This window comes from Carassius carassius, chromosome 16 (genome assembly GCF_963082965.1).
Source record: "Carassius carassius chromosome 16, fCarCar2.1, whole genome shotgun sequence".
NCBI classification, from domain to species: Eukaryota; Metazoa; Chordata; class Actinopteri; order Cypriniformes; family Cyprinidae; genus Carassius; species Carassius carassius.
This window is the reverse complement of record NC_081770.1, coordinates 11,044,262-11,059,508: the sequence shown is the minus strand read 5'-3', so window position 1 is coordinate 11,059,508 and position 15,247 is coordinate 11,044,262. Positions and strand designations below refer to the sequence as shown.

At 35.4% G+C, this 15,247-nt stretch overlaps 2 protein-coding genes across 7 annotated transcripts in view; one reads left to right on the top strand and one right to left on the bottom strand.

Annotated features, from left to right (window-relative positions):
* Positions 1–12,208, bottom strand: part of LOC132160298 (uncharacterized) — a 60,248-nt gene extending 48,040 nt beyond the window's left edge. For 2 of the 3 annotated variants that reach the window (XM_059570059.1, XM_059570060.1), the window contains exon 1: positions 11,925–12,208. In XM_059570059.1, the coding sequence (XP_059426042.1) occupies positions 11,925–11,976 (52 nt within the window). In that variant the 5' untranslated portion in view covers positions 11,977–12,208. Of the gene's footprint in view, positions 1–9,661; positions 10,590–10,666; positions 11,006–11,275; positions 11,600–11,924 lie in introns of those variants that run through there. The other variant, XM_059570058.1, reaches the window with a different exon arrangement.
* The window catches only part of LOC132160252 (uncharacterized), an 849,275-nt gene that overhangs the window by 444,234 nt on the left and 389,794 nt on the right, over positions 1–15,247 (top strand). The window lies entirely within an intron of this gene.

Sequence of the window (15,247 nt, the reverse complement as noted above, 5' to 3'; positions counted from 1 at the left end):
ATCAGTGAGGGGATGAAGGGCCAAGAAATCCTGACATTTGGTTGAGTACAGTAGGGGGTCTGGGTCATCTGATGGTCTACCAAAAGTGGGAAAAGTGAATTTAATATGATCACTTTTTACGATAGGTGTGGGAAGAGGGGTTGAAGTTGAAGGAATTGCTGGAGTATACACAGATGGCGTAGTTGAAGTAATGGTGCTGGAAATTTGTGCTGCCAATTTTTGTTGTTAGTCAATTTGATTTTTTAGATCCTGAAATCATTTCTCCGTCTCTTTTCTCATCTCCTTTACACATGTGGATAACTGGTCATTTTGGGTGACAAATTTCTGAAGTTCTATAGTAACGTGATCATGGCTTGTTTGAAATGTGTGTTGAACAGCTTTGATGTCCTGTTGAACTTCTGACTGGAGTTGATCCACCATGAAATGCATCTCTGCCACCCAGGTAGATTCCATCTTTTGGGTTTCAGCTGTAATCATTTGCTTCATAGCTTTAATCAACTTGTACGTTTCAGATTCCTCCTGTTGTTTGGTAGAGGTCAATAGAGTCAAGACTTGACTCTTGTTATCCTCCACTTTTACAGCGAGGTCAGCGAGTTGATTTTTGTTTTGGGTAGATGTGGCTTTCATTTCTTGGGTAAGATCATTCACTGTCCTTTCTTGTCTTTTCATGAAGTCAAATAAATTTTCCCAGTTCCCTTGTACCGGAGAAGTAAACTGTTGAATTTCTTTTCCAGGAGTTGGTAGAACGTTGGGTAGGTGTCAGCCAAGAGTAAAGAAATCAACCAGAACTGGACCTTATCTGAGCCACAAAATCTGTGTGTATATTAAATATGAAGTAATTTCAGCCTTAATAAGCCTGTTAACAAGCAGAATCACTGAAGGAAAGAAGAAAACAGAAAAAGAGATGAGCAGAAACACAAGAACTACAACTGACTTCAGCCCAGTGGCGGTTCTACACGGAGGCCTAGGGAGGCCCGTGCCTCTGTAGACATGTCCCTGGCCACCCCCGTGCTGAAAAAAAAGTAATATGATTTTACACGCGAGCGCCAAAAGCAGAACTTATGTGACGCAACGTTCTACATGGGTTAATTAGTGGAGCTCACCCAAACACTTAGGAACTTAATCATATTCAGGGATGCAAACATTGCACTTTTCGGCGCCTCCCGTTTTTTTTGTCACATCAGTTTGGGTCTGATTATAATTTCTCAAAGTCATCCGAAAAAATTCCATAGCTTATAATGTTATGGACAGAAGACTATTTACATCATTAAATTAAAGTTTACTGAAACCTTGTTTTCCCTCCTTTGCGGCTGCCAATCATTCTCCATTCAGTATTCAAATAGCGCGCACCTCGTCCATTTACAGCAGGATGCATGGTAAAACTCTCTCCAATATTATATACTCACATTATAATGCTTGATCTGTAGATAAAAAGGCTGTGGATTTGCATAAAATGACTTAATTTTGTGTATTTCTATTATATGTTTGTTGCTGTTTTTAAAATATGATTTGTGCGCTTGACAATTCTTCACTTTGTGCAGTGAACTTTTAAATGTTTTAAAAGCTGTAAACTTTTTATTGAAGCGTTTCATATTATCATGGTTTTGTGCACTGAAAGATTATTAAAAGCTTATTATATTTTTAGCCTGCACAATACATTAAAAATAAGCATAATTTAATTGTATATTATTTCTGTGTAGTGTACTGTAAGCATTATAAATATATACACTTCTGAATTTTTGACATTCATATATAAATATTAAATTGTGAAATGTATGATTGCCTGATTGAATTTTATAAGAGTACTAATAGTAATTTGTTTTATTAACATGTTTAGATTGTGTACAATTACTGTGTAGATTTTTTCAAGAATTACTTTTTGTATTTATTTGTATTACATTTAAATAAAATATGTTGCCATTTATAATGTGCTCTGGTTAAACACTGGCCCCTCCTTGGCCCCCCAAGTAAAATTTGTCTAGAGCCGCCACTGCTTCAGCCACAACCTTAGATGAAATCAACTGAAGATAAAAGAAGACATTAAATATATCAAGATCTCACCAGAGGATGATTAATCAACTCCTCAAACAGCTTTACCAGCTTTTCTTATTACGAACCAGACTGACTTTATTTCTGTTAGACATCTACAAAAGTTTTATTGAGAATTAACAGAGGTTTAACTCTTATGTGTTTCACCATAAGTGATTAGTGTTTCCATTAGTTGGGTCTTTTTTTGGCTGCTGTGACGGTATGTTTGTTAAACACATTTGCAGCATCAAAGAAAGCTAGAGTGACATGATATCAATTGATGGCTGTTATCCGAGGATGGTTTTATAATCATCATGAAGTACCCTGGTTCACTGATGTTTTTTTTTAATCTAACAATTATATTGTTCCAATGATACATAAATATTACAAACCAAGTGTTTCTTCTGCATGAGATCCAGCAGTATTATAACAATCAGTTAAAATCTTTTAACAAACATGAGCTCAAAAAACGTAACCTATGCCGACACACACAGATATAAACAATCAGCACATGTATCTCAATAATGGTGACAATCAAAAATATTTAGATAAACTGATCAATTCAGAACTTCACTGAAAAGCTACTAAGTCACAAAAAAACAACAGCAAAAATATAAGCAAATATTTAGAATTAAACATGATAATAGGACAATTCAGCTGCATAATTTATTCATGTTGCAATGCATGCTGGGAGTTTTGTACTATGCTAGTACCCAGCATGCATTGCAGCAATGTACATTTGATTGTCACCATTGTTGAGATTCATGTGCTGACTGTTGATGTGTGTAGATTGACTTTTACGATGCTTGTTAAAATCTAACTGATTGTTGTAATTTTGCTGGATCTCATACTGCAGAAACACATGGTTTGTGAGGTCAATATATTAATGAAACAATTGTAAGATTTAAAAAAGATATCAAATCAGCCTGTTTCATGAGAATTGCATGACCTCAATTCACCGTAGCTTTCTTTGATGCAGCAAAGGTGTTCAAAAAACACACCTTTCACAGCAGCCAAAAAAAGACAAAAGATAGAATAAGAGTTAAGAGGCCAACTAATGGAAACACTAATCACTGTTATGGTGACACACATTAGAGTTAAACCTCTGTTAATTCTCAATAAAAACTTCTGTAGATGTCTAACAGAAATAAAGTCAGTCTGGTAAGTAATAAGTGAAGCTGGTAATTCTGTTGTGGCTGAAGTCAGTTGTAATTCTTGTGTTTCTGCTTACCATATTTTTCAGACTATAAGTCGCACCTGAGTATAAGTCGCAGTAGTCCAAAATAAGTCATGATGAGGAAAAAAAGCATATATAAGTCGCACTGGACTATAAGTCGCATTTATTTAGAAACAAGCACCAAGAGAGAACATTACTGTCTACAGCTGCGAGAGGGCGCTCTATGTCTTCAGTGGTAGACTATAGGAGCACTGACCACTGACCTTTCTTTCAGTGATTCTGCTTGTTAACAGGCTTAGTAAGGCTGAAATTACTTCATATTTAATGTATACACAGATTTTGTGGCTCAGATAAGTTCCAGTTCTGGTTAATTTCCTTACTCTGGCTGACATGTGGCATTGCTATGGCCTGCTTGTGGGTCAAATCTGGCAAACAGGAGCGGTCCGCCCAAGGGCCATCATTCCACGCTGCATGTGGGCCAGATCATCTTTCCACGGGTGCTAGATGTGGGCCGGATCTGGGCCGACACAATGTTGCTATGTGGGAAGTAAACACTGCAAGTATTACTTACATGATAATTGATAAATAAATATATTACACTGTAAAACCCGACAAGTAAACTTAACTCAAACCGTTTGAGTAAACAGATTGCCTTGATTTAAACCATGTAAGTTTTAAAACTTTGCATTCAAGTAATTAAGTGATTAACTAAGTGCTGATTGAGAATTAGTGCTGAACAGCTGCTGTTAACAAACAGAATCACTGAAGAAAAGATAAACACATAGAAGAAAAATGTATGTGTACAAAATGTTTAGAAAATCATTTTTATATTAACTGATTATCACAGAACCACTGGCTCTTAGTGTCATTTTTACTAGAATCACTTCTACTAATTACACAACACCTACTTCATCAGAGCTTAGACTCCGTACAGATCAATAACTGTGGATAATAATGAATAATTATCATGACCAATATAAAATATAACAACCTACACCTAGATACAGATTAACACCTGATGGCATGTTTTCTGGGCTTTTGAGTTACAACTAATTTGTTTTAGAAACACACGGTTATAACAGCCAGAGAAAAGACTAAGACAGAAATCAAGGGTCAAGAGCCCAACTAAAGCAAACACTGATCTCTAACATGGTTACTTCAAATGAAACAATAAATCAACATCTAAACCTTAGTTCATTTTCAATAAGATCTCCTGTAGACGTCTGACAGAAATAAAGTCAGTCTGGTTATTAATAAGTGGAGCTGGTGATGCTGTTTGTGGGGTTGTTTAATCAGATCTTGAGAGATTTCATGTGTTTTATTTCAGTTGATTTCATCTAAGGCTTTTTCTGAAGCAGTGGCGTAGCCACGGGTGTGCCAGGGTGTGCCGGTGCCACCCACAGTGGCAGCTGGCACACCTAAAAATAGATGCAGAATTATTTTTTATAGTCTCAATAAAAAATGTTTACTAAACTTGGGCTATTGTTGTTTACTTAGAATATATTTATATATTTAAATCAACCCTTTCACGCGTAAATTACAAATATTTTAACTGACCCCTTGTTTCCATGGCGACGCGTCATGGTTGTCACGTGACACACCGCAGCCACTAACAGATTTATAGGTATTCGTTTTATTTAATTTTTTATTTTTTATTAAAATATATACACAAACTTGCTTACTATGTCAACTATCTGATATTCCGATTCTTCGTTTAAAAACCTTTATAAATTATCTTGATCTATAACGAGTTAAGCGCTGCAGTTCAGAGTCCTGTCAGCCGGATTTAACGTAAAGCACTTGAATTCCCCAGTTTCTCCCGAAATACATGAAAGTAAGTGGCTGTTGAACTGGACGAAGAATAGAGTAAACTTTATTGTTCTGCTATGTGTGTTTGATATATGAATAAAACATGTCGGCAAATTACATTTGATTCGATAGTTTTTGCTGCTTCCATATACATTAATGTATTTGTTAATGTATTGGTTTACTGGTGATTATGTATATTTAAATGTATGAAACCTAAAATAAACATTATGTGGTTGAAAACACTGCATATTAATTGTGATATATGACAAGAGCTGAGCGCGTCCGTCTCTGGCTCAGTGCCAGCTGACACGCGAAAGCTGTTTGAATCTGGCAGTTCTGTGATGCCACTGATCATTCTAAATCACACTCTCAGGGGCACAGAAATAAGACTCCAATATAATGCTAAAAATGTTAAAATGTAATTCATATTTTAAATTATTTTTGTTAAAATATATCTGCCGACATTCGGACTGCCAACCAATCAGCAAACTGCAGCTGACTGTGACCCCATCAGTCTATGATATAAACAGATAATTTTTGATTGCACATTGCTAGCTAGCAATATGTCGCAGAGCTCCTTTCTTATTTTTTTTTTTTAGCAAAAAACCTTGGCTTGATGGACAGCCGGCCACAAGGCCTAACGTTACACCTGATGAGGATGTTTCTCCCTCCCCGGTCCCACTCCCAACATCAACAGACAGTGTTGCCAGATTGGAAATGTCCAAGTATCGTACCAGAAGTTCAAAATGATCGTATTTGGAAGAAAATTATTACATTCAACAATTAACTACATTTTGACACGACCTGCAAATTACCACTAGGAGTATGGTTGGACGGAAGAAGGGCGACAAAAATACTATCCCATAATTTTGCACAGTAATCTGATAATAAATGTGGCACACCCAGATTTTCATATGCACACCCAGTCTCTTTTCTGGCTACGCTACTGGTCTGAAGTCAGTTGTAGTAGTTCTTGTGTTTCTCTTTTCTTCAGTGATTCTGTTTGTTAACAGCAGGTGTTCATCACTAATGCTCAATCAGCACTTAGTTAATCACTTAATTACTTAATTGCAATGTACATCATCTTTCAGTGAACTCAACTGAATTAAGTTCAGAGTACTTATAACTGTTATTTTTTTCAACTTAAATGGTTTAAGGCAATCGGTTTCCTCAAATGGTTTGAGTTAACATAACTTGTCAGGTTTTTAAGGATATCGGTTTACTCAAATGGTTTGAGTTAAGTTAACTTGTCGGGTTTTACAAATACAAAGTAAATTAAAAAATAATTTTCACTGTATACATTAAATATAGATGATTCTTATTGAAGTTAAAAAGTGATTTTTAATCAAGAGAGTGATTTTCTCCTTTTCTTTTGTTTGATTAATATTTATGAGGCAGTCGGCGGATGGAGGTTTAAACTGTTGATGTAAGATCTGACGTATAGATCTTATGATCTTACACATCTGTATTTCTCCCAATTGTTCAAGTTCACTTCAGACAAAACCGAATTTACATGAATGGTCTCCAAGACTGATGTTTTGACTGAACTTTTCCTATAAGTGTGTACAGGCCTGTAGCTGGGGTTTACGGGTGAAGGTTGTACCAGTGGGCCCTGTTTGAAACTGTTTAATGTGTTTGTTCGTTCTATTTGTTTATTTGTTCTTTTTACACAGTGTTTAAGTTTTTTTAAGTTTGTTGGTGTCCAGGTACAGAAACTCAATAATCAAATGTAAAATAGCACTGGATAGTCTTCACTGTAAACATTAAATATAAAATCAAACCAAAATGTATTCAGACACCTTCAACATTTCTCACATTATCACAGTTCATTTGCTATAGTTTAGAAAATGGTATTAAAATTAGGGCTGTCAAAAATAGCGCGTTAACGACGTTAATTAGTTGTTTGTTGTTAATTACGTCAAATTTTTTAACGCATTTCACGCATGCGCAGTGTGACAAATTATTCAGGTCAGGAAAGTCTCGTCGATCTCTGAATTCTTAAGATAGTAAAAAACAGCGGCGAGCGCCGCGACGAAAACACAGAAGCAGCTTAAGGTTTTATCCCAGTTACTCTCAAATACATTCATGCCAAGCTCTATAAACAGAGACGACTTTGGTAGTTGATACGCTGGAGCTTCTTCCTGTTATAGCGTCCTGTGTTTCACACTGCGCATGTGCAGAACGCCTACATGCAATGCAGCGAAAATTACAGCTGGAAAGCATATGCATTTTTCCTTGGTTTCCTTGGTCTGTAGTTAAATGGCATGGTTTGATATAGTGCTCAGGTAAATTTGATCTAAGTAAATGTTAAACTTTTGAAATTCAGAAAAAAAGAACCACATATTGATGAATCAATACATGAAAATTATGTATCTGTGCAACTGTAACTGTTGAATATGTAGCTAAAAAGGGAGGGGTGCAAAAATGCACAAATATGTAATTAGCCTTAAGGAGTCAGCATTACAGATTTAAAAATGATTAAAATACTTATTTTCTTGCAGAAACACCCATAGCAACAAACAGGATAATAGCTTACTCACCATAGACAGTGAGACTGAAGATGTTGAGTGGGATCTTTGAGCTTTTTCCGGTGACTGTATAATTTCCAGAGTCTGTGATTGTGATGTTTGTGATGGTCAGAGATCCAGTCTGATCCAGCTTCAGTCTGTCTCTGAATCTCCCTTCAGCACTATCATTATAAACACTGATCTTATTGTCCTTCACATTGAGTTTAGCTATCATAATGTTGTTAAATTTCCACGTTATCTCCTCGTCTCCCTTTATTTCAGTAAGATTAGAGTTTAGACGAACTGATTCTCCCTCCGTCACTGACACCGACTTCACTGAATCAACTCCAAACACACCTGATGGAAAAACACAAAGAATTACTCAGAGTTTGGAGATTTACCAGATTTTTTGTCAAATTAAACTAATTAATAAATTGTCAATGTAAAACAATTCCTTACTTCACTAATTTCAGTGTACAGTTCAATACTATGCAGTAAATTTAACCATTTGATGAGATCAATATATGATATGACATATATGACAATAGGCCTATAACAAATATTGTGAACAAAGATATTTGTCTATAGTCTAATAAAATGTAATGAAAACAGAGAATGGGTTTATATGTGGACAAACAATACAGATATTAAGTCATAAAGATACTTACCACTCAGACTCCATAAGCACAAACAAGAGATTTTAAACATGCCATATATTTTCTTTTGCATTTTGCTTAACGGTTTTAAATAAAAGCAGTTCCTAATGTTGAAAATGAAGTCACAACAGAAATCTTATAATAAACATTTGAACACTGAAAGCGATAGAGGAGCTGTAGAGGACAGTGCTGTGAAGAGGTTTGGTGAAACTCTACTGTCAGCGTGAAGAAACTCCTCTAGATAGCACCTCCCTTCACAGACTGTAGGCTATATGACCTTTTACATATGTTTACATATGTACATATGTTAAACCTGTACAATATACCTATTTTAGAAATTAATTTTATTACTAACAAGTGCTGCAACAGCTTAAGGTTGCCTAGAACACCTCGGGACGTGACAAAGCTAAATGAATTTCAGTCAGAATTAACATGAGTGCTTTGATTATAGCGACGCTGAAATAAAACGGGGATCAGCTTACTGTCAAGGATTTGTTATGTTATCCAGTATGTACAGTGTTAAAGATTATAATTGGTATAATGGTCGATGTACGTTTAATAAGAATTGCTGACTGTTCTTCTCACTCCCTCCAGTTCAGTATTTTAAATGGTTGCTTTGTAAGATTTGGAAATGATTTCATATTATGAAATTGACAAATTACTGACAAACAGTTCTAGGCTGATGAGTTGTGCTCATTAACAATATTTCAGTGGAAGGCAGTTTAGACTGCTAGATTTACATAGACAGAAAAATTTGAAAAAAAAAAATGTTTAAAAAATAATTTAACAGAAAGAAGAATAATAATGGAGAAAGCAAACTTTCTAATGACATGAATTAAACTTTCACATTTTATATACTAAAGAGAAATTGAAACTCAAGGGCAGTGGTAGTCAATGGTCAAGGCCTGACCCACATCACATTTTGTAAAATGATATTTTATTAAACAACAACAACAACACAATAAATGAACAAAAATATGTTTTATATTTGATCCACACCACACTTTCCAAAGGTAAGTTTCATGTGGACTTTATACATGACTTAAAAACCTATAATGTATTAAAGAAAAAAATGCACCGGTGTCAGGTTGTGTCTTATATATATTATATTATATATATTCTTTCATACTCTAATAAACTAATAAAACAGGAAGGAATTTAAAAACTGTAAGCTACATCTTGTAAAACCCAACAATCTGTCAACAAGCAAAAGTTTTTATTCAGATAACTAGAGATGTACAGATCAATTCCTCACTGAGCGGGAATCTATGAGCCTGCAGGTTTTTAAGTTATGACTTAAAAACCTATAATGTATTAAAGAAAAAAATGCTCTGGTGTCGGGTTGTGCTTAACTGTCTTGGGCAAAATAACACATAATGAAACTATATACAATGCTGTTTATATTTCTCCTGGCTTCAGTTCTTCCATCTTCCCTTATTATTTCAGATTAGTGCTAAATTGAAGACACATGCCAACTCCTGAAACACTTTTGAATTATTTATTGTTTTAATTCATAAGAAGGAAGCACAGACATCTTTAAAATGTATGCCTGACCCACACTAGAAAATATAAATGTCTACTAACTTAAAACTAAATATTCTAACTAATATAAGCAATACTTTGTCAAATTAAATGATTTCTATTTAAGCCTTGATTGATGTCATGTACATTTAATTGTGAGCTTTTTAATGAATTTATATTATTGTGAATGTTTTGTCCTGTTGAATTTTTTTTCTCTCTTTTATGCATTGTTTCTATTTAATTTCCAATGTGGTGATGTTTTTAGTATGAACAGAAAATACTTTAAACAATAGAATCACATCATTTTGTCTTAAATATAACGGTTAGTAAAAAAAATTGATATTAATATAACTATATTCTTTCATACTCTAATAAACTAATAAAACAATTTAAAAACTGTAAGCTACATCTTGTAAAACCCAACAATCTGTCAACAAGCAAAAGCTTTTATTCAGATAACTAGAGATGTACAGATCAATTCCTCACTGAGCGGTAATCTTTGAGCCTGCAGTTATCTTACAACAACAACAACAATTATTATTATTGATTATCTTATTAATCACAGTGTATGTTGTAAGGCATATGCTTTGAAAAGCTGTTTTAGAATGACTTGTATTGCGAAAAGTGATATAATCAACTGACAAAAAAATAAAAAATGGGAGTATACATTCTAAAAAAGATTTTTTTGTCATAAGATATTTACAGTAATTCAAGAACATATCCACTTTCCTGATTGTCTTTTTATTTAGTTTGACATTGATGTCTGCTCTTGTTGAAGACTTCTGGATCTGATGTCATAAACAAGAACAGCCACAGCAGCCACGCCCACCAGAACAGAGAGAGCCAATCGGATCACAGCTTCAGTAGAACCACAAAAGTTGATAAGGTGATCTGAGAGAAGAAATAGGCAGCATTAAAAAAATAGAAATATGATTTATTTAGTTTGTTTGTGTGCGCCACTGAAGTACCTGAACATGTCTGACAGAGTTCAGTGTTGTTGAGATGTTGAGTCTGGTTTCTGATGGGATTGTTCACCACACAGCTGTAGAAATCATCCAGACACTCCAGATGTAAAGAAAGACTTCTGCTGAGATCAGACACACTGATGATGGAAAATAAACTGTTGCCTTTGTACCAGGAGAGAGTCACAGCACTCACATTCACCACTGAACACAGGAATGAACAATATGATGAAGATGAGGATGATGATGATGATGATGATGATGATGATGATGATGATGATGATGATGATGATGAAGATGAATTTTGTGGAGAGTCTCTGGTGATGACAGGAACAGGCAGATGAGCTGAAAACGTGAGGGGATAAATTTAATTTAGTTGAATAAAAATGCTATAATAACTGTCTGTCAAATGATATTTACATGTTAAATGAAGTTGCAGAGCATGTTATAGAATGTTGAAAACAAAGTTACAAGAAAAATATATATAAAATTATGAGAATAATGCACATGAATATAAATCTATCATCACAGGATTGTTTATTATTTGACAATATTCTTAATAATTTTAAAAGAGATTATTGTCAAAAGATGTGTATGAAGTAATTCTCTACTCACTGTAGACAGTGAGACTGAAGATGTTGAGTGGGATCTTTGAGCTTTTTCCGGTGACTTTATATTCTCCAGAGTCTGTGTTTCTGGTGTTTGCGATGATCAGAGATCCAGTCTGATCCAGCTTCAGTCTGTCTCTGAATCTCCCTTCAGCACTATCATTATAAACACTGATCTTATTGTCCTTCACATTGAGTTTAGCTATCATAATGTTGTTAAATTTCCACGTTATCTCCTCGTCTCCCTTTATTTCAGTAAGATTAGAGTTTAGACGAACTGATTCTCCCTCCGTCACTGACACGGACTTCACTGAATCAACTCCAAACACACCTGATCAACAAACACACATGGGAACTTGGAAATTTCAGATTTTGAGTTGTTGTCTTTTTTAAAACTATTTAAAAAAAAAAGAGAAAAAAAAAACTAATTTTCACTTATTTCAATGTATAATTCAATAATATGCCATGAATTACGCACTTTAATGTAATGGCTGAGAAAATAAATAAATAAATAACATCCTGAACAAAGATATGTTTTAAGTTTTAAGTCTTCTAAAACATTAAAATGAATGATGAAAATAATAAAAAAAATTATACGTATGTGGATCAATGATAATATTTATAATATGGTGAAATGAAACCATAAAATTACTTACCACTCAGACTCCATAGACTCAAACAGAAAAAAAGCATGCTATATTTAGGCATTTCGCTGAACGGTTTCAAATAACAACGGTTCCTATTTTGTAAAGGCTATTTAAACACAAACAAAACGCAAGACAAAGCCTAGGCTAACTATCGTAATAAACGCTGGACGTTTTGTAATAAAGCGCCAGAAGAGCTGAACGGGAAAAGGGCAGCTGGTCTGTTGTGAAGGGGCTTGGTCAAACTCTTCAGTTTGAAACACCTTCTGTGTTATGCTACCACTTGCTGACAGTGCCGATGTGCCGAATTCCGTAGGTGTGTTCCATTCGACAGGGTCCCTACGGAGTGTTCACTGCTCCCTACTCCCTGAGCATTGTAGCTATATCAGTTGAAGTGGACTTCATTGACAATAACCGCTCATTTGTAACGCCCTGCAAACTTCATCAAAGAAAGTCACCGATGGTGTCGCGCAGATTATGATATAACATAAATATATAGGACTACATTCATATTTCAATTTTTATTTACAATCACATTTAAAATATGTACACTTTACAATAAAAAACATTGAGTAGCCTACTATATAATGAAAAACGTATGTTTATTGTACACTTTCATTTACTATTGCTGCTATTACTTGACTATTAACAGAATTGAAGCTCTGCTGTAACTGTATTGCAAATATGAAAATAAACTTTTATTTGGTTAACTGTGTATAGCCTATATGTGTTTTTAATGAATGTTCATATAATTGCATTATACATATAATTGCAGATTATTCACCCTCTAGCAAAGGTTTAGGTGTAGGTGGGGGAGGGGCTAGGATTAGGGGTGGGGTTTGGATTAGGTAGCGACTTCAACGAGGTGATGCATAATCTGGCAATGGTGCAAAATTCGGCACAAAATCAAATTTGTCAAAATCAAACGCATTTAATATGTGTCCAATCTCATGCAAGTGCCGTTTTTTTTCTTTTGCTTTACTACATTATCGTCAGGGGAGGTCAACAGTATAACATCCTTATTAAAAGTCCGATGGTATTTTGTCCTTGGCCTCTAAAAACAAACACAGTTTAACAAAAAGAAAACTTTAATTAACCACATTTAAATTACTTGACATCCTTAATTCTGAAAATGCCTAAACTCAATAGGGGGACTGGGACTTAGTTGGGAACAGATTTTACATTTTTTAACTATAGAGGCAGGACATTTTACTCTCTCACTCTCTCTGTCTGTGCGTGTAATTTGCATAGCGTTTGGAGGCTAGAAGTGAAATTGTGAAATTCTCACCTTTTTCTAGAGCGAGACTGCCAATTAACTTACTGCTGGCGAGTGTGATATCATGGTCCGGCGGATGATGTTTGTTGGCATCGTTTGCGTGTTATTGAAGCTTTGTATGCCAGGGTTCGAAGGCTAAAACAAAGTGCGCGTTAGTAAATGTTATTTTTTATGTATGCGCAAGTGTTTTATGGATTTAATGCATTTAAAGTTTATATTTATGTGTTTAATAGGTGTATATGCACGGATCAAGTTTATATGTATATGCGAGTATGTGCAGGTGTGTTTGTATGCAGTGAGTGTACCCCACATGTGACCCACATAGCAAACTGACTTGGCCCACATGCGGCCTCAAGGTGACACTCCTGACCTCCTGTCGGCAATGGCAAACAGTATCACCAGCTCCACTTACTAATAACCAGACTGACTTTATGTCTGTCAGACAGCAGCTGTTCATCACTAATGCTCAATCAGCACTTTGTTAATCACTTCATTTCTTAAATGCAAAGTTTTAAAACTAACATGGTTTAAAATCGAGGCAATCTGTTTACTCAAACGGTTTGAGTTAAGTTACTTGTCAGGTTTTACAGTGCAATTTCTTTTGTCTAATTTAATTTAAATTTACTCAATAAAATTTAACAGGTCAAGTTACATGTACTTATTCATGTTTTTTTTTCTTTTCTTTTTTTTACTTAACTTCGTTAAGTATATTTATAATTTCCAAATGTGTGAAATTTACTAGAAAAATGCTTGTGCAAAAACTTGCCAAATAAAAATTAAGTAAATTTCCTTATTGTTTTTTTTTTCAGTGTAGATTGTGTGTACATTAAAGCATGTCACAAAATTTATAAATGCGATCATAGTAATATACAAGGTATGAAATATTAAAATTCCCAGACAGCAATATATTGTTGGCCCAGATCCGGCCCACATCTGGCCCATGTGAAATCCATTTGGGCCGGATCTGGGCAGACTGCTTGCTGGGTCACATTTGGGTCATATTTGGGAATTTTGCTAGGGACATACTGGATCACTCCCTTATTGATGATTACAATCAGCAGGTAGGCTAGGCCCTTTTGTGGACTCCAGGAGCCGTTCTTAGAGGGCGGGGGGGGGGGGGGGGGTACTGACCTCTGGGTTTTGCACTTTGTGGGTGAAGTCTGTGTGTTAGCGATGGGATCCGTTCCTTTCAAAGAGACGTTCAAAATAACGGCTCTTTTGGCTCTTTTTAAATATTTAGTCAGTTTTAAGAAGCCAGCTTGGAGGCATCTCAGTTTAATAATTACTGGGAGGAAAAATGAGGTGAGATTTGTAGTCAAATAATTAAAACTCAGATATCACACACCAATATCTGAGTTTGAATTATTCTGAAATATTGATTATTACCTCGTTTGTCATGTGTGGACTATATTCCATAGGGTTGCACAAATCCCTCTGCTTAGACAGTGACAGTATTTAAAGTAGATAAAATTAGAATAAATAAAATGGAAATGTCTACATACTACATACTATTACTACTGTAAACTTTGCAAATAGGACATTAGCCCCTTCAAGTCAATGAACAATAACAAAGTGGGCTGCAATGAACATGCACAACTAATAACTAATATCATCACGCTATAAAGGGTTTGCCTGCGCTGGGTGCGCCCCTCCCCCTATAACTGTTCTGTCTCGCGGAGGAGCTCATTTGTGTGCATCTGTGTGAAACACGCATAGGAAAAAAGAACGACAGAAAGAACGGCTCCCGTCCAGCCGCGACTCGGCTCCCATTGTTCATGTTTATGAGCCGTTCAAAAGAATCGGTTCGTTCGCGAACGTCACAACTCTACTGTGTGTTACGCGTCAGCACTGATTAGTTTGTGGGCGTCTCCATTAATTATCATCAGCTCTCATCCCGATATAATGGCTTGTCTAGCGTCTTGTGTTTGTGAGAGCGTTGTTTCCTGTTTGTAACCCGTGCCTTGGTTTCGTGTGTGTTTCTGTGTTGGACGTCGGTGTCTTCCCTAGAACCCCGTCCACTCTTCGCAACCACCATCCAGCAACACAACTTACCTTCGGC